The sequence below is a fragment of the Lasioglossum baleicum genome, chromosome 1 (genome assembly GCF_051020765.1).
Source record: "Lasioglossum baleicum chromosome 1, iyLasBale1, whole genome shotgun sequence".
NCBI lineage: Eukaryota > Metazoa > Arthropoda > Insecta > Hymenoptera > Halictidae > Lasioglossum > Lasioglossum baleicum.
In genome coordinates, this window is record NC_134929.1 from 15,411,518 (window position 1) to 15,437,969 (window position 26,452).

The 26,452-nt window shown below is 37.8% G+C and overlaps 1 protein-coding gene and 1 non-coding gene across 4 annotated transcripts in view; one reads left to right on the forward strand and one right to left on the reverse strand.

Moving 5' to 3' along the window:
- Sick (sickie) overlaps positions 1–26,452 on the reverse strand; it is a 375,431-nt gene that overhangs the window by 330,314 nt on the left and 18,665 nt on the right. For all 3 annotated transcript variants that reach the window (XM_076447138.1, XM_076447119.1, XM_076447108.1), the window contains exon 2: positions 23,571–23,666. In XM_076447138.1, coding sequence (XP_076303253.1) covers positions 23,571–23,666 — 96 coding nt within the window. The remainder of the gene's footprint in view (positions 1–23,570; positions 23,667–26,452) is intronic.
- On the forward strand, positions 13,710–13,781 carry Trnag-ucc (transfer RNA glycine (anticodon UCC)). The gene has a single exon. It is a non-coding gene; the product is annotated as a tRNA-Gly (tRNA).

Sequence of the window (26,452 nt, forward strand, 5' to 3'; positions counted from 1 at the left end):
AGACCGATAAGCGTATTTTCGGGTCCTTGCACACAGACAATAGATGCACTTGGCAAGGGTGCCTCGGGCAAACTGAAACCACCCCTAGGCGGAGAACCACCCTACGGCGTTAGATCGCACTAGGAGTAAGTGTGTGCATACAGGGAAAGTCCATGGGACCACCCTAGGCATATAGGCCAGCCCCCTATCATAGCTCTGGGGCTAAAAACTAATTACATTCGGCTACGGGGTTGGTGTATGATCGTACCATATTGCAACGAGCAACACTTGTTCCTCCCAATGCGGTATTATGAATTCCGCAAGACACGTCCAAGCCTCGACATGCAATCTGGCCAGGATTTTGTTTGCTCGGTTTGCTCGCTATTGTGGAAGGTTCAATTTCAGTGATCGAGGACCGGGAAATGAAATATAAACGTCAAAAATAATTCAGCACAGCAGGACCTTCACTATCCCAAAATTCGATATCCGAAGTCTGTCGTTATCCCAACAAGCTTCGCATTTAAATAAACTCTAAATGTAAATAAAATAAACAATGAATACTTCGATTGCACTTAAATAGAAATAAAATGCGCAAGGAAGCTTCTCTGTCGTTAAACCTACTTTATGGAGACTAACGACTCTCATAATTGCACGTTTAACTGCTCACGAAATTTACCGTTTTCTACGAATAAAATTTACAGGTGTAATTACCAATTTAAAAGTCTGCAGAAGCAATCTCGGGGACACGTTATCAGTGATAATAGAAAGTTTTCCTTATCAGACGGAATCCATCTTCCCGTGTTCGTAGCGGAATTCGAGCTGCTCATGAATAGCATTTGGATAAAATCTCATCGGTCTAACCAGCAGCAGTCGGAGCAGGGTCTTGAAACCCTATGCCATGAACCAGTTACCACAGGGCACGTTCAACCCCTGCTTTTCCATGTGCACCCCCTGTGAAAATGAATGGGTGGCGGACGGTCTCGTCGTGCTCTGTGTAGGTGCATTTTTTCAAGCCCGTATAATTGTGTACGTTTTTGTTTGGAGCTATTTTGACACCGATGTCGCGGGAGATCTGATATAATGGAATTGTAATGTAATTTCCAACTCTGCAAGGCTGTACCTTGAATTTTCAGAAGACACTTTTAACCCATTGTTAACCCTTTGCACTCGGAGCTATTTTAACACATTGCCGACCGGTGATTGTTGCATAATTATGAAAAATACATGGCTAAACACTTTTTAATGGAACCTTCAATACCAACAGCAATTTTCATTGTGAACTAAAAAGTCACTCTGAATAACGTCATCTAGTAGTTTCATTTAACATTGCAGTGTAAAAGAAAATTTCTATGCTTCCTTTTGGTACATGAAAATTATTGAAAATCCTGTTAATATAGGTAAAGTGTTAACTAGAAAACCTAGACATTTCTTCCGACCTAGAATAAAATTCCATTCTATACTATTCTTTTCATTGTATGCGTATGAAATTGATATAATAACTCATACAGTGCTCAAATGTGTAGTAATTGTTTAGATACCAAAATGTTTAATAATATGAACAAAATTTTGAATAATGGTACAGCAATTTTTAGTGGTGAATCTGAGTCACCACTCGAGTGCTAAGGGTTAAAATATTAAAAATACTTTCCCTCAATGAACATTATCAATTGAAGAATGTCTAACTGACCACAAATTATTGCTCTTATTTATTCTGATTTATGCAAAAATAATTGACATAAGATCTTTACACAAGTATACAGTAAATATACAGGGTGTGGCCGGACGAGTGCTCCAACCGAGAAGGGGGTAATACTACATGTAAAAATAAGTCGCAAAAATGGAATAACATGTTTTTGTTTGACGCTTCGTTTTCGAGAAAATCCAGTTTGAAAATGCAGCGAATACACATGCTATTGCATAAGAATCGTCTGACGCGTCTGATCATGATGAACCCATTCTACTTTGTGCAAATACTAGAGCACGCGAACCTGGCGGAACTTTAAACTCGATTTTTTCGAAAACGAAGCGTCAAACGAAAAAATGTTATTGCTTTTTTTTACATGTAGTATCACCCCCTGCTCGGTTGTTCCACCCGTCAGGCCACACCCTGTATAGACATTATGCCAATGTAGGTGTGTTAGATGTCTGATGCTATGTGAAAAGAATTATCATTTTTAGTTAACTTAGTTAATTTAGAGTTAACACAATTAGTATCTGTTTACCTATCAGTGTTGGTTTGATAGTATATTATGTAGATAAATAATTAATTTTAATTTGATAGAAATACAACTCTGCCTAGATTTTTCTGTGAAGGTGAAAATCTGCACAAAAGTTTGTGTGTGCCCACTTATGTAGTAGATTAAATTTAAAAATAAATTTAGAGCCTAGCAGCGTTTCTTGATTTCACTGATATCGCAGCAATAATTTTTGATTGGAGGACATGAGTCACGCCGAGGACGATAGCCACACTCCAGGGAAAAACCTAGCTGCCCCTTTAGGGCGAACGTCTGCCTGACCTCATACCTTCGGGAAATAAACGACCCATGCCGAATAGGTCTTAAGTCATTGCTTTTGAAATATGCGAGCCCTGTGCTGTGACGTCAATGTTGTCCCTCTACGATCATTCGTTTTGTTTCTTTGCGATCAATCTTTTCACAATTCAAAGTGTTAGGTACATTGTTCTTAAAACAGTATATAATGAACATAAAGGGTATAAGAAAATATTCAACTATTTTGGGACACCCTGTAGACATATGGAACAAAATAGTTAACGAAACTTTAACACTAAACCTACCACTACCGGTCAAAATGACCGGTTCCAGATTTATTATTTTACAATTATTAAAATAATAAAAATGATTTTATAAGAAATGATTGTATACGTAGATATCTTTAGTAGAGCACGTATTACAATAGGAGCCACATGAAGTCTAAATGAAATCAATCTTGTCAGTTTATAAGGGAACATGTATCAGTTACTTTTAAGGCTCGGTAGGTTTAGTGTTAAAATCGTTTTCTAAGAGAACGGTTGTCTTGAAACATCATCATAAGTCGTGAAAATCTGCACTTTTTACCATCTTTAAACGTTTGTAGCTCATTGCAACGTCGGCCGATTTTGACGAAACTTTCAGAATATGTCTAATTGACACAGATCTACAAAACATATTTCTTAAATTTTCAATATAGGGGCCCACATAAAAAAGTAAAAAATTCAACTTTTAGTATTTTTTCAACAATTCCGATCAATTGCAATTTTTGAAAAAATTTCTTTTCACATCCTTGAGTAAACTAATTGCTCTAACTTCCTAAAAAAGTTCAAATCGTTTAGTACAATATTAAGAAAGTTATCGTCCTCTTTAGAACGGTCTTAAAATTTTGTCCGCTACTGTATGTTCGTTTCAATATGGAATCACGCTGCATTTCGATTAATTCTAGTTGTACATGTTTTGCACTCCAAATTCACCCTCCTGCAAGTTAACTTCACCTTTCTGTAAATCAATTTCACCTTTTTGCAAATTTCTCCCTTCTGCAAATTAATTTCACATTTTTTAGTAGCCATTTTCTAATTAATAAATTTTAGAAATGAAAATACATATTTATTGAAGCGTATTGAGTATTGTCTTCCCTCGCAGTAATGACATCGTTCACGTGTGTCTAAATAAGTATACATATAATTTAATCGAAATAAAAATAAATAATTATTTGTAAATATTCTTAATGGGTGAAATTAATTTGCAAAAGGGTGAAATTGATTTACAGAAAGTTGAAATTGACTTGCAAAAGGGTGAATTTGGAATGTGAAATCTATAAATTGTCATCAACAGTTTCAAAGTTTTTGGTCGGGCCGCAAACTACTTGTTTGACATGCTTGTTGTACATGTTCAGCTAATATTATCCATCATCCCCTATCGAAGGGTGACCTATTTTGAATATTTAACACTCTAATTACTCTAGTTCATGCCGTGACATATTATTCTAACCACGTAGAGAGGGTGCGGGGCTCGAAAAGGATAGTTCTGTCAAAGCTTGTACTCCTGCCAGATTCAATTTCGTAAGCCGATCGTGGCAATATTGTATTCGGAATTGCATAATATTCTATGCCTTTACGCGAGCAATGCTTGGACTTAATGACCCGTGTACGCGCGCACAGCTTAAGCCGATTCAAGGGGATGAGGCCGTCGTAGTGGGGGATAGAAAATGATGCAGAGCGTTACAGGGGATGCTTATACCTGCGTGCAACACGGGGGTGCAAGTTTAATCTTCCGACGGGTCGAGCAAGTAACCTATGACCGGATTTGTTGGGATTATAAGTTGTAAGCTCCGACCCGAGAAATCCTATTCGTTAATACACGAGCTCGCGGTTACAAGTGGATTCGAATTTTTCTGCGATCCAATGAGATCTCTTTCGCCTGGCTGCCTGCAGAATTACAGTGACTGGAAAACGTATTGACACACGATACAGGGTGTCCCATTTAAATCGACCCAGTCAAATATCTCAGAAACTGTTGATGATACTAAAAAATGTTCCAGACAGTTAAACGATATTAAGGGGCATACTTTCTGATGCGAAGATCGACTTTGTTTTTTTTTTTAAATAGAACCGTTATTCCCTGCATAAAAATACTACACCACTTATAACAAAAAATCATTTGTTTAGAAGATATTTTGATTTTAGCACTTGGAATAACAAATGGATCGATTTAAACGGGACATTCTGTATTTCCGATTTTGAGAAAAATTGTCGATGCTTAAACATGTATTATTTCGTAAAAAAGCTTGAAGATTTTGAAGAATTGAAGATTAGTATGCAACATATATTTTCTTCCAACAATAAAAATGTTCCTTTTAAAGATACTACAAACTGCGATGTCTATAAAAATGGAAAATTTTGTTCACGACTGAATCTACCACAGATTTGAAGATTTCTCCTTTGCTACAACCCCATAAACTTGATATACGGCTTTTTTGGCCGTTTTATTGAGTTTCAAATGAAAGGTATCCCACCAACTTGATAGTAATATAAGGTAGGCCATACGGGTTTTACGCGACCGAATTTGTTCCTCCTTCCTCCTTTCTGATCCATAAAACACACCAAAATATTGTACATCAAATTTTAGGAGGTCGTTATAAAGGAACAGCTTCAATTTCAAATCTCTGGGAGATTCAGTCGCGAGCCAAATTTTCCAATATTTTTAGAAACATTTCAATTCGTAATATTTAAAGAAAAAACATGTTGTCGGAGGCGTTTCAATTCGTAGCTTTCAATTTTCCAAAAAGAATTGTGTCTTTACCTGAGATTTGCATCCACTAATCACTACATCATGCAAACATATTCTTGAAAAAAAACAAACTTCATAAATTTATATGTGTAAATTAAAATTGAAGATAGGATTGTAAGGCCTTGTAACAACAACCTAATTGATTTATGAAGTGCGCCTATTAAAAGTTTGTTTTTAACCGTTCCTGCATCGTTCCGATAAAGGGCACATTTTTGCACCCCCTTATATAAGCATCCCTTCCAAAATAAGTTTACCAACGGTCGATCAAAGTAGAGCGAAGCAAACTCAATGGGTACACGATGGTTGGAAAGAATAGGATCGAGTTATCAGAGCAATTACCCTGCCGCCTCGAGAGATGGAGCTTCCGATGCGTAGAACTCGAGCTTGGAGAGGGTTATAGCACTAGCGAGAGGGTAGCTCGAACGGAGCTTACGCACGCTCTGCTCTCACTATGGATTTGCCATTAATTCGAAGCCCTGAGAAACTTTTGTCCCACACGCGCGCACCCTCCGCGTTCGAACTACCTGCAGCTTTCCGAAAAAAAGGAGGACATCATAGGACACCATCTGGCAGAAGCAATTTCACTAGAACTGCCCCTCGTCTTTCCATTTTTATCAATAAGAAAAGGAGACAAACCCCTACCGAACACAAACCAGTTATCGCGTGGGTTAGAGTCTCGATACATGCAAATTTACAAACGCGCATCAATTCAAACATATTCGAACACATTCACGATGGCACCCGATGAAAAGAAACCATTTTTGTACCATCGATTTGTACAGGGTGTACCAAAATTATGTGCGAACACTATCACAGCTGGACTGTGTACCGTTGGGCCGGCAGATCTGTTTGAAAAATTATGTGCCAATTTGACCTTGACCGGGTTTTTCAAGGTCAACCTTTTTCTTATTGCTGTAATCGTTAAAAACTTCGAATTTTACGCATTTATGACAAAAATGAGCACGTACGATTTAAAGCAGTGGACATGTTAAAAATATTTAAGGACATCAATGTATTAGATTCAGCTGAATAGAATAATTCAAAGAAGAATACAATTTTTATTTGACTCCTGTGCCCTGCGATCAATGCGGACATTTCTTATTTTGCATAAAAATCCGCAGTCTGTTGATTAGATACCAAATCGCCAAGAACTGAATAAGTGAACATTGATATTCCGGGTCAAGAAAGACCCAGGCACAGCCGTCGCGTTAATGAGAAGCAGAAAAGAGGAAAATGGTACTTTCCCGTGATACGGCAAGGAACGATGCGCCCTCCGCGGTAAAATGTTTTCGTGCCGGCAGCGCGGCGCGGCGTGGCGAAACGGCACGAACCGAGGGGGTGGATTTTCCCACGTGGCCGTCAGATCATGCGCATCCCGCCCCGGCGAAAGTTTTGTCGGTGAGCCGCGTTTATTGCGACCGAGTATTACCTTGACTCCTGGAGATAGGGAAATGGAGAACGGTACATCGAAGAGGAGGGCACTGCCAGTGGATCGACGCTCGGAAAAGCGAAAGTTAACTTTAAAGTTTCAAGGGGAAAGCTCCGCGTACCGCTGGCTTTTCTCTTTTTCCCTTGACGCCGCGCTACGCCGCGAACGTTTCGTTTCACTTTTATTCCTTCGTCACGAAGGAAATCGCATTTAACTGGCGTTGACGAGTCCCGTCGTGTTTGAATTAGCGCCGTCGTGGCTTACACTTCTGGCTCGTTGAACGATTCAGAGGAAATTCAATGAGATGCGATTAAGCACTTTCGAGGGCGCCGTTACTCTCGGTTATTTCGTCGAAATTGATACACGCAATTTTCATACGCTATTAATTCTTGTATCTAGACTAAGGATTTTATTTACCGAGGGCTTCTAACGTAATAAAACCCTAAACCAGAGACTTATTTGCTACTTATTAGATACATTTATGTTTAAAGTTTATGAAAAAATTTTTAAAAATCCCAAACGAGTACAACTGCGGATTTTATGTATTTCTGACAAAAATTAATACATGTCATTGGAAATAGTAACACGTTAAGACAATTTGAAGACATCCATACGCTATTCTCAATTTATTAAAATTGTTACAGATAAAAAGAATTTATATTCATAAACTATAGAATTAGAAAGTGACTGGGAACTAATTCGTGATCATTTAACCCTTGTGTAGTCAACCGGGTACCCGGGTACCCATTTACTGTATTTCTTTCAATAATTTGTTAATGTTCCTCTAAAAAATATTACAAAACTTCTCTGAATGTCCATTCTGTACTCGCTAGTATATTAATTTATAGTCTTGTAATGAGAATTTGTGCAAATATGTTAATACACAGACACAGAAAGGTTTTAGATAATATATACATTTTGGTTGACTACACAAGGGTTAAAAATACACGGCAACAAATTTTCCATCACGTAAGAAACTCATTTTTGATCAGATATTTTTAGAATAAATATTTAATGAAAAATCATGAGACATATTTTAAACGTGTCAAGCGTTATTTACTTGAAATTTTTAAGGAAAATGTTATTTATTGTTAAATGTATAAGAATATGCTATCTCAGGGTAATAAAAATTGTACGATTTACGCAATATTTTAAAATCGACTCTTTTCCGACGTCCATAAAAACAGCATACAGAATTAAAAATGAGTTCAATAGTCCCACAGAACTATTGAATGATAGTATTTCATAGCCTCAGTCGACATTTTCAATCAAGATAATGCAACAGTCCGTTATATGCAAACCATGAAAAATAAACTACAGTTTGCTATAGCATTATCCATTCAAACTCGCGTGTTCGCTACCCTCGTATACTTCAAGAGATCCGCGTACTTCAAGGTCCGGCAAAAAGACTAATTGTTTGAACAAGATTTCGCTCACGCACGCGTGCGCCGCACCGGCATCATCGCTCGAAGCAGGAATTAATTAATCTTGATTTCTGATTCCATGGCGTGTTTATGTGCCGCCGCGATATTCAATTTTTCATTCCACGTCCTCGGACAGCCATTAACACGCGAACAAGTTAAAAACGACGAAAATACGACTGTCCACGCCTCGTTAGAACCCGGAAGAGGAGGACAGCATCATTCAATTTTATAGATGCCACCATTTGTCCTTTCCTTGTCTTCGCTCTTGCCATTACGTTACGTATCATACATGTTTCTCCGACCGACTCGCCCTTCGCTACTTCACGAGACATTCGGGAACTCGCACGCAGACTGCTTTTTGCCAGTCACCCCCTTCTGTGCAAGAAAATTCGATAACCCGTTCATATTTCAAATTGATAATACTGATAGCAAGAGTTTTACGTCAGCTCCAACTGACCTTATGTCATATTTAACCCTTAGCACTCGACTGGTCACTCTGAGGCATTGCTAAAAATTACTGAATCATTATTTAAAATATTGTTTACATTATTAGATATGTCGGTATCTAATCAACAGACTGCGGATTTTATGTATTTATGGTAAAAATGGGCAGATCTAATCTCTGACACTAAAAAAATTTGAAGAATTTAAATATTCTACTATATTAGTTTTAAACTATTAAACATATTCAACAAGAAATTAAATATTTATTGAGAATGGAAATACAACCTATTCTAATCCATCCTGTTTTGATTTAACCTATTTTAGGTTGGAAGAAACATTTAATTTTCGAGTTAAAATAGCTCCGAGTGCGAAGGGTTAATCCTAGGAAAACTGGGGGTGAGGGCTTCTGGAGATAGTCTAGAAAATATTGTAACTACTATTAAAATTGTTATTGAAATAGCAAATTAAAATGTGTATGTAATATGTTAACAGTCATTATTTCTAATTATAACGCATAGCGTGATATTCGGATTATTTATAACTTTTTCGTGACAGTATCCTTTTCCTTTTTTAGTTTATTTTGTATCATTTTATTTTTATATTATTAGTAACTATATTTTATTTTATCTTCTTTCATATTTTAGTTTACATTGCATTTAATAGAATATCCGGAATGTGTTATACCTATAATTAAACTTTTATCTCATTGCACTCTTTGTATAACAGTATCCAGTATCTAGTTATTATTAGACTGCGGATGTTTATGCAATTCTTAATTTTTGTAGACAAATCTGAGAAGAAAAAGCGGAATATAACATAAAATCTTATTTCCCACGGTGGTAGTATATTCTACCCTTTTTTGAAAATTTTAGGAAGCCATAAATGCATAAAGATCCGCAGTTTAGTTCTTATTAATGACTAATTGTCCGAGAAATATGCAAACAAGCTGTACGTAGATAAAGCAACATGTCAGCAACCCTGACATGATTTATCGTGTTCTTTCATCACTATGGACCATGATAAATTATTTCCATACTGAGTTATGAAAGCGACATGTCTGACCATAATCCTACTTGTTCCACTTGCAAATGTTCTATGATCTCGTTAAAAACTAATACAATGTAACATTTCAATTCCAAATTTTCATGCAGCTTCCATCATTCTCAATTTTATTCTACAAACTAAAAAATTTCTTCTTGGAAAAATAAAGATCGTACGCCATTAAACTTCGGTCATGTACACGTTGATTTGAACAATTGCGCGTGTCATGAATTGACAAAGATCCGAAGAATTGGGAAAGAATATGCATAAAAAGGGGATGAAGAATTGTTTTTTAGAACAATGAATATTGTATGGCATAATAAACAGTCGAACACGTTCTACTTTTGAATAATTACTCGTTCGTTGAAGGGAAATGAAGTCCAGTGAAGGACATTCATGTTTTACGAACTGACAATTAATCTCTAAGCATTTGCGCATGTCATGAATTGGTAAAGATCCAGCAATAATTAAAAAGCCATAAATTCATGCACGCGAATATGCATAAAAAGGGGAAGAAGAATTTTTTTTTAGAACGTTCTGAATATTGTATGGCATAATAAACAGTCGAACACGTTCTACTTTTGAATAATTACTCGTTCTCGTTCGTTGAAGGGAAATGAAGTCCAGCGAAGGAAATTCGTGTTACGAACTGACAATTAATCTCTAAGCCGCTTTTTAATTGCTTCCCGCTAACGAGACCACCACCATATTACTCACGTGCGGTTGATATCAATTATTAAGGTCGGTGGTACACCCTGTAACTCCAGTTGCTCGTACCTTCTTTGCAATCCATCCGCATCTGGAAATGGTAATTCTGTCTCGAGGATGGAATTCATATCCCGAATGCCCCGGTGCCTCGAGTAGATCCTTAGATCTTGTAGAAGTACCTTTTACCTTAACCTTTGAAGTGATTTTTATGCATTCAAACGTCAATTGCTTTATCCCTTCGAACGAATTCCGTAATCGTCAAAATCAATAAGAATCTTAAGTAGGGATCGAATGGCACCGCTAACTTTCACAAGAAAACTTAGTTATCGAACTTTTAACATTCAAGCCATTTCCTTGTTATTTGTCGTGTCGTTGTTGTATGCGTCAAATCTTGTAATCGAATTTTAAATCACTTCCCGGTGAGCTAGAGACTTGAAACTTTACACATAGCTCAGAACTGGATGACAATGCAATATTAAAAAACAAATTTTAGAAAAAACGGTGCGTCTAGGAGAAAAAAAATGTAAATATTAACCGTCACACGTCGCCGCGCGACGCTCGGTAGTACGTCATCGCGTTCAGCAATCCCCAATCCGCGCGCCCGAGCTCCCTACTCCACTACGTGTTCCCACTCCGACTCATCCCCACTTCACTGGCCCACTTCACTCCGAAAGAGCTCAGTGTGGTTGTGGTGTTCCGTTCATTCAGTTCCATTTCGGACAATTTCTAAATTTCGGACGTCGAAGTCGTCTCTCGGAGTCATCCTCTCATTCTATCTCGTGTATTTCCATATCTTGCGTTTCTACATCTTACTATTTCATACCAGTATTACTATATCTTGCGTTCCATTTAAAAAAGACTAAAAAGTAGAAAATGAAAAAATATATAAAAAAACTTTTTAAACACCACGCTTATATTAAAATGCACTAAAAAGGAGAAAATCATTTTTTTAGACATTAGTGACTGTAAATAAAAGCGTGGAGCGCTAAACTATATTGACGTAATCTTCGTGGTTCGTTCCACGGTTTTATTTATAGTCACTAATGTCTAAAAAAATTATTTTCTCCTTTTTTAATATAAGCGTGGTTTTCAAAAAGTTTTTCTTAATATATTTTTTTTATTATTTTAAATAGCTATTATATATAATAATAATCTCGTTAACTATTAGATGTATGATATACGAAGGTCAATGCTTTTTTACGCAGAATTTTGTGCTTCATCCGAGTCCGATCAAAAATATTGGGTCTATTTAAAAAACTGAAGGTGACCTTCATATCTTGATAAAAAATCGAGATAACAAAAATCAGATTGCAGCACAGTATGTCCTCCTAAGCACCAAGCAACATTTGATGGAACATTCTTTTTTTACAACAAATAACTTACGAGTTATTTGAGATTGCCACATTACGAGACTCGCCCTCTATACGATCCAATGCTACAGTAACCATGGAGACAAAAATTTCTGGTTCACCAGTGCGCTTCTAATAAAATAATACACGAGGGTGTGTTCAGCGGCCAGCACGTGGAGCATTTTTTCTTCTTTAGCCCGTAATATTTCCCGGGGTGCCCCAAAACAAGCGGCGCTAGGGCTTAGAATTTGAAACAACCTGAGCCAGCCAGCCAGTGAGCCAACCAACCAGCCAGCCTAGGGGTTGAAACGTTACAGTTGCTGTCACATAAATATCCTGAAACCCCCTGAATTCTAGAGGCACGGATGGTTCCACCACCCCCAAAGTCCTTGCGTCAAGTTGCAGAAACTCCACCGGTATCGATTCTCAATTCTTACAACGAGAGCGAGAACGCGAAACGAGAAAGAAGAGGGGTGGGGAGAGGCCAAAAGAGGGGTGGGAGAGAGAACTTTGGAAGTTTCACGCATCAATGTTTTCCCTCGAACTTCGGAAACCAAGGGAAAGAGAGGCGAAATTGAAGTGATAAGTACAGATTTAACGGGGACTCCTCCGGAAACCTGTATAAACAGACGAAACTTCGATTTTCATTCTCCGGCGAAGTTTATCTGATAACATCAAAGCGTTAATAACGCTCTTGTAACATGATTACGGCTGTACGTCGTCGCGTGGCAATGCATAATATAATCTCTCCTCGTGTCGGGGGAAACGCGTGTAGAAGACACGATAGCGCAGCAACTTTAGGAGTTGACGACCCACTCTCTGTCGTTGGGGTTAAGGAGACGATTAGATTCAGACGATTTCAATTTTTATGCAGCAAGTCGACTACCTTCTGAGCCCAACACTTTTCGATATACAGCGTGTAAAAATGTTCTGTATGCCTACTTAAAAAGTCGCTAATGAATGAACGCTCTTTCAGAGGCTGTTTAAGAAATCGTTAAATTTTTTATTGCATTGTATTCCATAATGGATCCATGGGTCAAGACTGAACTGTTCTCATAAAAAATAATAACGAAGTCTCGTTATCAGTACTACTAATTTTCTTAAAAATTGTTTACATTTCTAATAAAGCTAGTACATAGTTGTTAATTTCTTTACTCCCTGTACAATTGGATGAAAATCTTTTATTCTTACCACGCTTATATTAGCTTCCCGAGTTGTCTTTGTTGTTGTTGTATCCCTCAAACCTTGTAATATTATTTTAAACCACTTCCCGATGAGCTAGAGACTTGAAACTTTAAACATAGCTCAGAACTGGATGACAATGCAATATTAAACAACAAATTTTTAAAAAAACTGTGCGTTCAGGAGAAAAAAAAATTGTAATATTCACTGTCACACCTCGTCGCGTGTCGCTCAGTAGTACGTCATCGCGTTTAGCGATCCCCACTCCGCGCGCCAGAGCTCCCTACTCCACTACGCGTTCCCACTCTGACTCATCCCCACTCCATTGACCCATTTCGCACCGAAGGAGCTCAGTCAATGTTGTGTTCCGTTCATTCAGTTCCATTTTCAGACAATTTCGGACTCCATCAAGAGACGTCGTCTCTCGGAGCCATTTCCTCATTCTATCTCGCGGGGTCATCATCTCTTTCTATATCTTACTATTTCATACTAGTATTACTACATCTTGCATTCCATTTAAAAAAGACTAAAAAGTAGAAAATAAAAAAATATATAAAAAAAACTTTTTAAAAACCACGTTTATATTAAAATACACTAAAAAGGAGAAAATAATTCTCTTAGACATTAGTGACTAACATACATATAAATAAAAGCGTGGAGCGCCCACGAAGATTATGTCAATATAGTTTGGCGCTACACGCTTTTATTTATAGTCACTAATGTCTAAAAAAATTATTTTCTCATTTTTAATGCATTTTAATATAAGCGTGGTTTTTAAAAAGTTTTTTTCTAATAGAAATTTAGAATTTTTGTCAAAAACACCGCGTTGGTTATTGCATAATCCGTCGGTTATGACGAAGATAAAAAATAACGTGCGATGGTGGTGTAATGGTTAGCATAGTTGCCTTCCAAGCAGTTGATCCGGGTTCGATTCCCGGCCATCGCACAACTTATTTTTTTTCAACGATGTAAAACGATATAAGTACACAGATTCGTAAGAATAATTTTATTCACTGACTTATAAATCAAAACTTATATTTAATTCTTTCAAACCCGAAATTTTAGGGTACCCGGCCACCCCTGTGAAGTGCTTAAGGATATTAAGCTCTACAAGAACCAAAATAAAATTCGCTCGCATGATACGTGCTCGTAACTTAACGAATGAATCGATAACTTCAATTTCCTCCGTTTCGGTTCAACCCTCGAGTAAGTAATTTGATAACGAGTGACAGATCGTTGAGATCACGGAAAGCCTGTGATCAGAATGGCGAAGAACTTAATAGCGTTATAATGTTGTTACGTGTATCCTTACTGGTTGCAAGTTTCGCAGGGGTATGACTTGCAGTTAGATTTCCACCACTAATTTGAATGAGTTATGCGACGCTTATAGAGGGAATAATTAATAGGGCTCCTGGGGTGCATATGCAAACTTTTCTCCGTAGTGTTGATATAGCAATTAATAGGGCCTTATGATTTATGGACGTCTTTATTCCCCTAATACGATACCGGAACTTCCTTATTTATCTACCTTACCAGCCAAGAAAATGAAATATTAACCGGAAAGCACGCTTCAAAGTCGTGGGTACAATTATTTTGTTTTGCTTCGAAAAATTATGCATCGAGAATACATTATTTGTGATCCTGACAAGGGATTTTGATGAAACGTTGCATAAATATTCATTAGACCTATCTAGGAAGATAGGTGTAATTCGTTCCTGTCGGTTTTTCACTTTGAGGAAGACATTACTCCTTTCTATTCTGTTAGGAGCATAACTGATCACACACACTTTAAATCAGAATAACTTTTTTATGAATGGACCAAACGACTTCAATTTATCTGTAAGGCTAGAAGAGTTAGTTTAGTAAACGACGTCTAACAAAATATGTTGAAAAATACATTTGGTCGGAATTGTGAAAAACAATAGTAAAAATTGATTTTTACAACTGTCTTAGCTAGGCCAATAACGAAAATTTAAAAGATGTATGTGGTCAACTCATATAAATTATATACGTTCTGAATATTTCATTGAAATTGGTTTTCGAGTTATAAACGATCAAAAGTGGTAAAAAGGCCGAAAATCATGAAAAATTGCAATTTTTACCACTTTTGATCGTATAACTCGTAACAAAAAAGAAGGTTACAAAAGAATTAATTAGGGCGCAACTCTGTCGGTAGGTTTAGTGTAAAGTTTTCAAAGTTCCGTGGAAAGTATGCAAAACAGAATGTAAACATCCGCAAAAAGAAACGCCGCGAAGCAAAGAAGAAAAAGTTGAATATTTATGACGTACAGAAAAAGAGTGCCGAAGAAAGGTAACGATTACAGAGGCAGACATGAGTGCTGAAGGAGGAGGATTACGTATTCAGAGACGAGAATGAGGAAAGAAGGAGAGAAGGAGTTGGCCACGCTACGCAAAGTCCACCCTTAATCGCGATGCGTGACAGGGGGCTCAGCCAAACAACCCTGATAATATTAATCTTCGATTAAAAGCTTATCGTGCCACGTGGGCATCGATGCGGAAAATTCGGCAACGCGAAAAACTGGGGAGCACCTTATCTCGGAGTTCCTCAACTTCCCTAGTTTTACACAGGGTGCTGTAAAAAGAGGATCCGGGAACTCAGGGGTGTGTTGTGCTCGTGGCAAAGGACAAAAAATATTCGGTTTATATAGGCACACAAATCACCCTTACCGGAAATAAAACGAGATAAGGACAGGTGTTTATTTCAGTCAGATTTATACCTTCATTATATTGCGCTTTTTATATTTATACTGCCTATAACTAATGTTTCATGGTCTGCGTTACTATATCTTAACCAGATAAATTAAATCCAGTATTTCTTATCGGATAATGTGCCTGATAATGCAAATTTCCTTACGTATATCTCTCTTAAATATAAAATGCAAGAATGAATTTATCATGCTGTAATAGAATGTGAATTTTAAAAAGAATTATAATTCTTTTTCATTTTGATCAATACTTCATCAAAACTTTTCTTTTATAATAAAAACAAATAAAAAAAAGATGAAAAATTATTTCAAACAACCTCAGGAATCACCCTTCTCAAGGAAATGCAATATTTTTAGGACACTCTGTATAAATGTATGCCTACATTGTTTTAACCACCCATAAAAAAGAAAAGATTCATCTTATTTATATTCATTTTAGTTACCATGAATATGAATACAAATTTTCTATGAGGTGAAATTTCAGCCGAGTCTTTAAGGGTTAATTGGTACCTTTGATGAATAAACGTTAATTAACTCTTCTGTAAAATACATTTACGCATTATACTCGTATACTATTTTATCTTCAAAGATCCACTAGGATCATATTAGAACTACCGCAACTAGTTTGCTTAATTACCACCCATGTGATTAATAATTTCGGGAAGACAAGCCATAAGCCGTCTCGCTTGTTACGAAGTTTCATAGTTAACAGAAATTCCAAGCGTCAGTAATAAGAGATCTACATACATATACATATACGACCAAGGCGAGTTATCCTGTTCTTCGTCGTTTACAATAATTAGTAAACAATTTAAACAATAGCGTTAAGTGATGGGTGGCTACCCTCGCGAATTTTTCATTGGTGGAGAGGGGCGAGAGACCCGAACACAGTTCCCGACGATCGGCGATAACCCCCGAATTGGGACCGAAGCGGAGGGGAGGCTCTACGATGGGAATGGTAATGGGGGGACCGTTACACTGGTAGTAGGGGAACCGGTACCCTGGTACATAGTAGGAATCGTGAAGCTACAGCAAGGAAGACGTTGCCGGGGCCTGACTTACATTAGACAGAAATATCGAAGTAAGTTCAACGTTCCCATTAGCTTTACATCAGCCGGATATAGGAGGCTCTAAATCAAACGAAGAGCGTCCTCAGTCAGGCTTTGAAACTTTTTACGAACCATAAAAACAACGAGCCGAGTCTAATCGAAACGAAGCAAGACAGCGTTATCGGGAGCCCCACGAAATCTCACGACGGTATCTGGAGACGTATTCGCAATATCGATGATACAACGATAACTTCCCTTCTGGTTCGCATGTGCTCAGTATGTTGCGAGAGAGAGATAGAGGCGTATCGGGGACAGAGTCTGAGGGAAGCGTTTACGGAGATACCGAGGCAATTCCGATACAATGGTTAGATCGATCGTGGAATGGCTAATCGATGCCTGACCACCGAGACGAGCTACGCTCCCTCGAGAGAATGAGCTTTCCACCCCACGCTCCTTTTCCTCGCGCAATAACTTTTACGTTGACACCCGCGAGATCTTGCTTGAGCGTCGATACGCTCTACGCAAATTGCTCTTCCGTGAAGTATGACCGGAGCTGAGTAAAATATTGTTTCCAATACCACCGAGTGTAGGGTTTCATAAAATATAATTTATTATTAACCCGTTGCACCACAATGTGTTTTACGGTTACAGTGGGCAGAACTTCTAGATGAAGTAGAACATTGGTATGTACTCATTGTTCTACCCCTGGCTGAAAATATTCTATCAAAATCGGGAATATGATTGTTGAACGAATTATTTAGACGCATATTAAATGCGAATAATAATACAACATATGCACATATGTATAGGGAACATTATTAACCAACTTTTTTCAATATAAAGAGGACTACAATATAGCAATAACAATTTTTTCGTAGGTAAACGAGTATTTTTCTATGCACTACAAAAAAAAATACTATGTATTGTGAACCACAGTAATATTCAAATCATACAAATAAACAGTATTTTGTATAATGGTACAGGATTTTTTAGTGGGCGCCTCAGAGTCACCATTCGAGTGCTAAGGGTTAAATATTTATGGATTATATATTTTTTACGTTGTGCTAACAAGGGAAGGACCCCAAATGTCCGACTTCGATTTTGATCATTTTTTGTGAGACGATGGTATATTAATTCCTAATGATGTCTGCAAAATATTGGTGTAGTTACTCAACCGTTTTAAAGATATAAACAATTAAACTTTCATACGTAGTTTCGAGTTTTCGAAGTTCCATTAGCTATGTAAGCAGGTTGCGTGAAAGTTCAATTGTTTGTATCTTTAAAACTATTGAGTAACTACACCTAATATTTTGCAGACATCATTAGGGATCCATATACCATCGTCTCACAAAAGATTATCAAAATCGCAGCCGGAGACTTGGGGTCCTTCCCTTGTAAGTTGCATAAAGTCAACGTATGTATTGGTATAGTGAACTGTTATGAACGGAATATGTGCGACTGGAGAGGGGGAAGGACACATAGGGGACCTTGAATGAAGAGGCGCGTTCGAACTGCATACGCGTAGGATGACGTGTCATAATGCGTTTCGGGTAAACGGTATAGACACGACTCGCTTGACCAAACAACAAGGGCAGTTAATTGGTGAACTCTGTAGCATGAGAAGATTCGCTAATTACTCTACTATATTATGTACTAATTCAGTCGCTATTGAATTAACCACTCAACCCGGTAATATCGCACGGATTAACTATTGGCTCTGGACTAGTATAGTGCATGCGCACAATACGCTAGTAAATTGTTCATCCGAGTTTAGATCAAGCTTCATAACAGCCCATAGCTTTCATTCCAAGCGTGAAATTCGGTCTGTCAAGTTTTGCACAAAAAACCGCACAGCTCTTCGGACTCGTTTTATTTGCAAAATTTCTGTAGTGTATGATATGAACACTTTCAAAAAAAACTCTCCTTTGATTTGACCTATTGTCAATGAAATATTGCTGCCTCGAATAGCTCGCGAGCTACAAGTTGGAACTCCCTGATCTAAGAAATAAATACTGAATAAACATTGAATAAAAGGCATGACGATTTCAATTTTTGGATTTCGATTTCTGGAATGTCCCAATTTATACGGCAAATTTTTTTGCTGAAAACAGTGTCCTCAGAAAATTGGCTGTAACCTTTTATCCGTTAACGCTGTCATTATACTTTCTGCGACGAAAATGTAGCTGGCAACTATAACTTTACAACGGTATACATTTTTCTACGTAATTCCCATCCTGTGAAATTTTATAGCTAAAAACAAAACGTGTGTCAACTTTTACGACAGTCCCTTAGAATTTCCAACAAAAAGGAATTTGACAAAGGTGTAGGTTCACCTGAAGAAGCCATGGCGCGACATTTTGTTGCATCCTGTATAACCACCCTCTCCACAAGTTGTTATCGCCCCTTCAGCACGCTGGTGTTAGGTGTCGAGTAGAGCCTTGACCACGTATGCGCACGTGTCTTCCGGTGAATTTAGGAAAAGAAGAAAGTTCGGCTGGGGAGCAAGAATTCGACGGGGATTTTGTGAACGCTGCGGAATCTCCTTGATACAGCCCCGTAGTTTCTCGCAGAAATGTATGTTATATCGCGCACGGTAAGATTCTGCACGCGTAATCCAATTTAGCGGCTCTCTCGCTCTCACCCTCCAGCGCCGGTGGATCCTGCAGCGTAGAATGGCCTTCTCGCCGTGACGCGAGAGGTAGGCGTTGTATCTTTAATTATCCACGCAGCTGAGGGACGGAGGTGGGCCCAGGGGATTTTGGCAGCTACCAGGAGGGTTACAAAATGGTATCATCTCGTCCTCATAGTCGGGGCGTGGCTCTCTCGACACCCAAAATCTCTTCATCTTCGTCTATCTAGCTTAACGTCCGAGAGAGGGAGGGGGCGAAACCGCCAACGGAAAATCTCGGCCATTTAGCGGCAGCCTCACCATCACGGGGTATACTCGTCTCATCATAAGAAGAAAAAAATATACGGTATATAATTCGAAGATGGCATCCATGATTTTATCTTAAGAAGTAGAGTGTTCATTTTGTTTTAACACTCGAATGGTGACTCTGAGGCGCCAATTAAATTTGGTGTACCATTATTCAAAATATTGTTTACATTATTAAATATGTTGCTATCTAATCAATTACTAAACATTTAAGTATTGTAAGAGTAAATTTAAAAAATCAATATATATGAAATTAACCTATTAAAAATTGACCTAATAAATTTATGAGTCCGTCGCAGGGTGCATGTTAACCATCACTGTCGAAAATATTTTTGGTAGATTTTAGAGTGCGTGCACAAAGCTACAATAACCAAAGATGATTTCTATCCTGAATCGTTTAAGCCTAAGCTAAAACTCCAGCTTACATGAAACGTATCTATTCAAATGCATGTACAAAATCGTAATCCTTCCTTCATCGTTTCTAAATAACTGAATATTAGGCTGCTCTTTACTTTGCCGGACTCAAAATTTAGATAATCCAGTAGATTTGTACCCGGGGCGGCTGCAAATCGAAGTTTCGATTCTGTAGGATCAATGGTTCAGGAGGTATGCTTGCTTAAAGTTGAGCAATCTGCAGTGTCTTTGACAGGTAAGGGCGCCGCCATATTGGTAGTGACGGTCGCGCGCTGCTTACGGAGTTGGTTGCGATTAGGCCGGAGGGAGGGTAAGGACCGGCGGTTCTGCTGGATAAGCGGCTCGCGGTCATCACTACAAACCAATATGGCGGCGCCTTTACCTGTCAAAAACACTGCAGATTGCTCAACTTTAAGCAAGCATAGCTCCTGAACCATTGACCGTACAGGATCGAACCTTCGATCTGCAGCCGCTCCGGGTACAAATCTACTGGATTACATACCAACTAATACATACTTTATAGGAGAAAGGCACAAGTTTTGAGTCCGCTAAAGTACAGTTTACCCAAATATTATTATATTATAATCTTTGCATTATCGAGAAATGACAAGGCGCATCCCGCACCCTTGCAATCCTAGAAACGAGTCTACCCCCTTAAGACGAAGTCAACGACCTACTATATTATGACCTTGACCCCATAAGTATCGTTTAAATAGTTTTTGTCGACTTTTCGGGCCACACACCCTACTGTGTTGACGCAAAATTGATGTTGAACTGTGCAGTCGCTCAACGTCCGCGTCCCAGAAACGATGATACATCATATGTACAGGAAGTATGTAGATTCTAAGTTCCATTTCGTATATGTAGTAAGTGGTTGACGTTGAATCGTTAATCAGCGGGACATTGGAATAACGAAATGTCTCAGAAGTTCGTTTGCCGAGCGGGCACCGCGCGTTTTGTCATCTGCATGACGCCCACTTGAGCCGCAGAGGTCCTCGACACCGGCGATGTCGGAACCAGGAGCCGGGAAAAAGAGCAATGGACGGCCAACGGGCTTGTCGACGTCGAGCGAGAGTGAAGTTCGAGCATTCGCGCGGAAAATTATCCGTAGAACGATGTCGAAGAGGGAGCGGCGGAGAGTCGTGTTCATGCGGAGACAGCTCGGCGCAACCGCGCCTGTTCGCGAGATATTAATTAAGACAGTCATTAGGAAAAAGCGACGAGCCGGCAGTGCATTCACGTGGAAAATTATACTCAATGCCTCCACATCGTTGCGGAGAATTCCGGCGTTCTATCTCTCCCCTCCACCCCCCTATTTATAGGTAGTCGGAAAGCGATAAAGGTTCTTGTAACATCAAACGACTGTGTTGCGTGCGACCAGGGTAGAGTAAACATCATTCCAGCGAACAACCGGCGTGCCTAGCTTATTTCAGAATATCGAGAAAATTAAATTTTTAATGTGGACCGTGAAACTTCTCCAAAAGACGTTCTGACATTTCAGGTTTCAATACGAACAAATAAAGACAAGCTGCTGAGCGTCAAATTTTGTTGTTTGAATTGAAATACAGAATATATGAATACAAATTTTGGTGAACTTGTAGAAAAGGGTCCTCCACTCAGATTTGAATGACCTTGAAATATGTTGTCGTTCACGGTTAAGGTTACACGCGTCTAATTGCGAGCTCTTTTCCCCCCGCTTCTCTCGAAAACCGGAATTCAGAGTACTCAGGAAGTGATACAAGGTCGCGCACACTCGAACACGTATAGGATTAACCCTAATGATGAACGAGCACGGGAGTGAATTGTAGTGAACGCGGCGACAATATAGCCGAGAAGTGCGCTCGTGTTAATTGCGTTAAGCTCACCGACTAAAACGAATGTATCTAATTCACGCCGTGCGCGCTATATCCAATTTGTCCAGGGAATGCGCAACTACATTTAAATAGCGAATCTTGGTATTCAAATTTTGTTTGTGGCGGAAATTAAGTTACTTCGCACGCAAAATGTATGTATGTAAATTAATCGAATAAATTTAACTAGTTTGCATTTCGCGTTCTATGTACTCCTTTAAATATAACACATATTTATTAAAAAACATCCTGTGTACCAGAATGCTCTGCCGTATTATGCATAATAAGCGTAAATATTGTAGTCGCATGCGAAACTCGATACGCTCGATCGTGCGTCGGCTACGAGGCGAAAACAAATGCCTGACGATTTTCATCTCTCTTACTATAAAATAATACTATATTTCTCTATTATTTTGTCTGAATAGAATAATACTAAAATATTATTTTTGTCCAAACAAAATCATACTAAAATATTAATTTCTTTTATCCGAATAAAATAATACTGAATTATTATTTTGTCTACATAAAATAATACTGAATTATTATTTTGTCTACATAAAATAATACTAAAAGATTATTTTGTCTACACTGAAATCGAATATAGTCTAGTTTTAGAATATTCGATCAAATGTAAAAAATAAATGACTAAACCGCTACAGAAAATTATTTAGGCAATTTGTGACGCCCTCATTTTTAACTGTAAACAGCCTCTGTAAGCGAAGGCTGATACTGAAGTAGATTATTATTAAAGACGTCCATATTGCATCTTGACTGAACGAGAGAAAAAATAAAAACAATTTTTATAACGCAATTTTAAATATTCTTGAATTGTTTTGAGAGAGATATAAAATAGATTTTATTTAAATATTATTTGATAAATAGAACAATGCAAATATTGGAAACATTGAGATTTGCTACTGGCAAGGAAGACAATGTCTGCAAAGTCTGTTGTGACGTCAATGGCATTGATTTTCGGGGACGCCATGTGGATACTGCCGATAGATTAACTTCCAAAAAGTAAGCCGATTACAAGCACGATGTACGTACAAAAAATCCCGGTACAGTAAAACAGATCATCTTTCACACAGACAATACACGTCTCGATACAAGTGCTGCTTCTATGTTTTGTTTTTGCTTCTGTGATTTATAACCGTGTCCACAATATCCATGAAATCTCTTTGGTAAAACGAGATTCTTTTAACATTGTTTACTTGACAGACAACAAAATTAAGGGAACAATTGATGTATTTTACGAGCCTTGACGTAGAGAAAATTAAAAAAATATTTACGTAGACTTTAAAAACATAGACTTTACAAGCATAGACTTTAAAAAATTACGGAAATAATCACCGGCAATTAATGTCCAATTTTCCAATCTACAAAACATTGAAATTGCGTATTTTTCGCTTAAAAACTCTTTAAAAAATCACTAATGACCTCCAAATAACCTCCAAGGTAACACCCAAACAAAAAATTCTTTTGTACCATTATGTTTCGCGTCGTGGATAAGTTATTATTATTAATTACGATTGTGTGCAACATATTTGTCGGACAATTTAACTTCCACCTACGAACTATGTTTCTCGTGGCTCACCCTGTATGACTGTATACTACCTCCCCACGTAATATGTGGTTCCAAGGTCGCAACTTAGTTACTAAACTGTTTGCTCCCTTCGATGCGTTATTAACGAAGATCTTGTAATTGAATCACCCTAAGCATTTGTAACAAGCATGCGCATTAATATAAACATAACAGCTTACCTTGACGGTTTCCTGAGGGGAGTACCTCGCTGGGCGTTGGGCTTGAGCCTGGGCCTGCAGGCTCATCGCTTTACCATAACTGCGATACCGAGAAACCTGAAAAAAAATCGATACTAACAAAAGAACGACCAAATTTATCTGTAAACCATACATCAATTATAGTGAAACCAAAATATTTATATTGATATATTAGGGGTTTCATTCTTACTCTTCAAACAAATCAGCAATATAAATATATGTATGGAGAACTTAAATCAACTTAAACGAACTTAAACAATTTTATTGAAGAATGGGCTTGTTTTTGCAGCAAGGTTTTCAATTTAATAAATCAGCAAATAATGTTTGGATAATAAGATCCGCTGTCTAATAATAAGATTCTCAACTACTACATTATTTGGGTGGTAAATTCATATTATGTCTTAATCGACACATCATACACTATTAAAATACACTATTGTTTTAATAGAATTAACACGAGTTTTCTAATATAATACATTTTTTAACCACTGCACACGTTTGGAAGAGAGATCTGATATCTCTCCCAGTGCCTACGTAGTTATCTGCTGATTTAATAGATCAATTATTAAAAAGTAAATTGGCTAAGGTCAGAGTGTTATTAGAGATCCCGATTAATAGCGTTAAGAATCCTCTGGCTGAATTCTCAGGTAATATGGGAAAGATGCGATTGTTCCGCTGGAGCCAGATAAAGCCAGGCTTCGGACAAGGGCTGAAGTAAACGAGAGAAGAACAGAGGGTGCCTGGTTGGCTGGTTGGCCTGTCAATACGAAGAGCTACGTGACCCAGGTACCAAATGACATATTCGATCGAAGGGACGAAGCTCCTTCCTCGTCCCTTTCTAGAACCATCCCGTTTTTCCGATATTTTTGCAGGACGAAAAACTAAAAATTCATTCCAAAATATTGCGAAAAGGAACCAAATATTATTTATAAAATTCATACTTGAACTGAGAAGATTCAATCGCGTTAGAACATTGTTTTTCATTGTGTAAATAACGTACATATGTATGTGTACATATACAGAGTGTCTCAGCTAAATGGAATCACCAAAATATCTGCCTTATTTACTGTTTTATTAACACTGGATACAATGTAACCGTGGAAAGAATTTTTTAAACACCCGTAACTTTCGAACTACTAAATTCCTAACATTATAATTCGGATTTAAAAAGTAAAAATTTTTGGTCTCCGGAGATGAAGTTCAATCTGCACAACATCGGTAGTCCACTCATCACCTTAACCCTTCGCATTCCTTTTTTATATGTATTTTTTATGTATTTGGTTATTTTTTAGTTAAAAACTGATATAAGTTCCACAAATATAAATTACAACAAAGGTTTTGAGAGCTATACTGAATACATATAATTAGTAGACTGCAGGTTTTATGCATTTATGTCAAAAATGGACACGTCCAATTAAAAGCAGTGGACATGTTAAGAATATTCAAGGACATCAAGGTATTAGTTTCAGTTTAATAGGATCATTAAATGACGAATACAATTTTTATCTGGCTCCTATGTTCTACAATCAATGCGAACATTTTTTATTTCGCATAAAGATCCGCAGTCTAATAATTAGTAAACAAAATTGTTTAAAATAAGTAACAATCAAGGAACTGTCCTTCGAAGTAAGTTTCATATAAAACACTTAAAATAGTAGGGAGTTGTTGGCAACAAAATTGAAAAATAATTAAGAGTGCAAAGTTAGCAACATCTTACGAAATTTTGGGTCTTCCGAGTAAGATTAATTAAACGGTTCATGATGTCGAGACCATGTTTGACATTCACTGAAACGCATAAACGCGGTTTAATTACAAACAAGTTTCGATCATCAATTTTTGAACAGTCTGCGAGAGCAAACGTCGAACGACACCGTAAAGCTCGAAAGAGTAATTAACCGACGATTAATAACGAAGCCAATGGTTTTTGCAGGCAGACGTTTACGAACGCTCAAAGGAAGCCGCGCTTTTTATGGCACCTCGAACCCCGTTGAAGAATTACATCGAGTACTCCTTGCACTCGGCTAAAGCAGAGCTGAAGCATGAGTACAGAAGGTCTGATCGTTCGATAGCAAAACGAACGATTCGTCAATTATGCGCTGACAAAAGAGGGTAAAGAATGACAGGGAGAAGGGAATAGAGAATATATAAAAGAGAGAGAGAGAGAGAAATACATAAAGAGGGAGAAAAGGGAACCGTGGTAAGCGATTCGGCTGTTCGACTAATGAAAGAGACAGAAACAGCACTCTCACGATATGGCAAAGCTAATCGAGCGAAAAGCATAATTAATCACGGTGAATTTATCGTGATTAACGGCAATCGCGTTGCTCCCGCTGCGAGGATAAACATTGTTAACGCCGCGACAAATGGACTTGTCTGTTCGCAAATTATTCAAAATTACTGTGAAACCTATTACATATTATTCGAGCGTGCAAACATAATGCACTCACTTGCAGGCGTCTATTGTGCATGCGTAAACGTGACCCGCGGTCGTATTTCAGAAATTTCTCGTGGAAACATAATATCGTTCAATTCAACTACGATTAGCTCTACCTACTAATAACCGACTCGCGATGAAGATTCCAAACGGAGACTAATAAATTTGTATGTTATTAATTTCCTTTAACCTTCTCTCTGTGTATGGGGTGCAAACGTATCCCAAAAAGTTGACGAATTGAAGATTACCAAAAATTATATCTAGAAATGTTAACTGTGACATGTTTCAAATTTTTTAACACTAACCGTACCAATGATTTCCCCTCTATTAAAATCATTAAATTTGGTTTCTATTTCTTCCAATAAATTAAGACAATTTTTACTTTGCATAAAGATCCGCAGTCTACTAATGAGAATTCGTTCATCCTCCT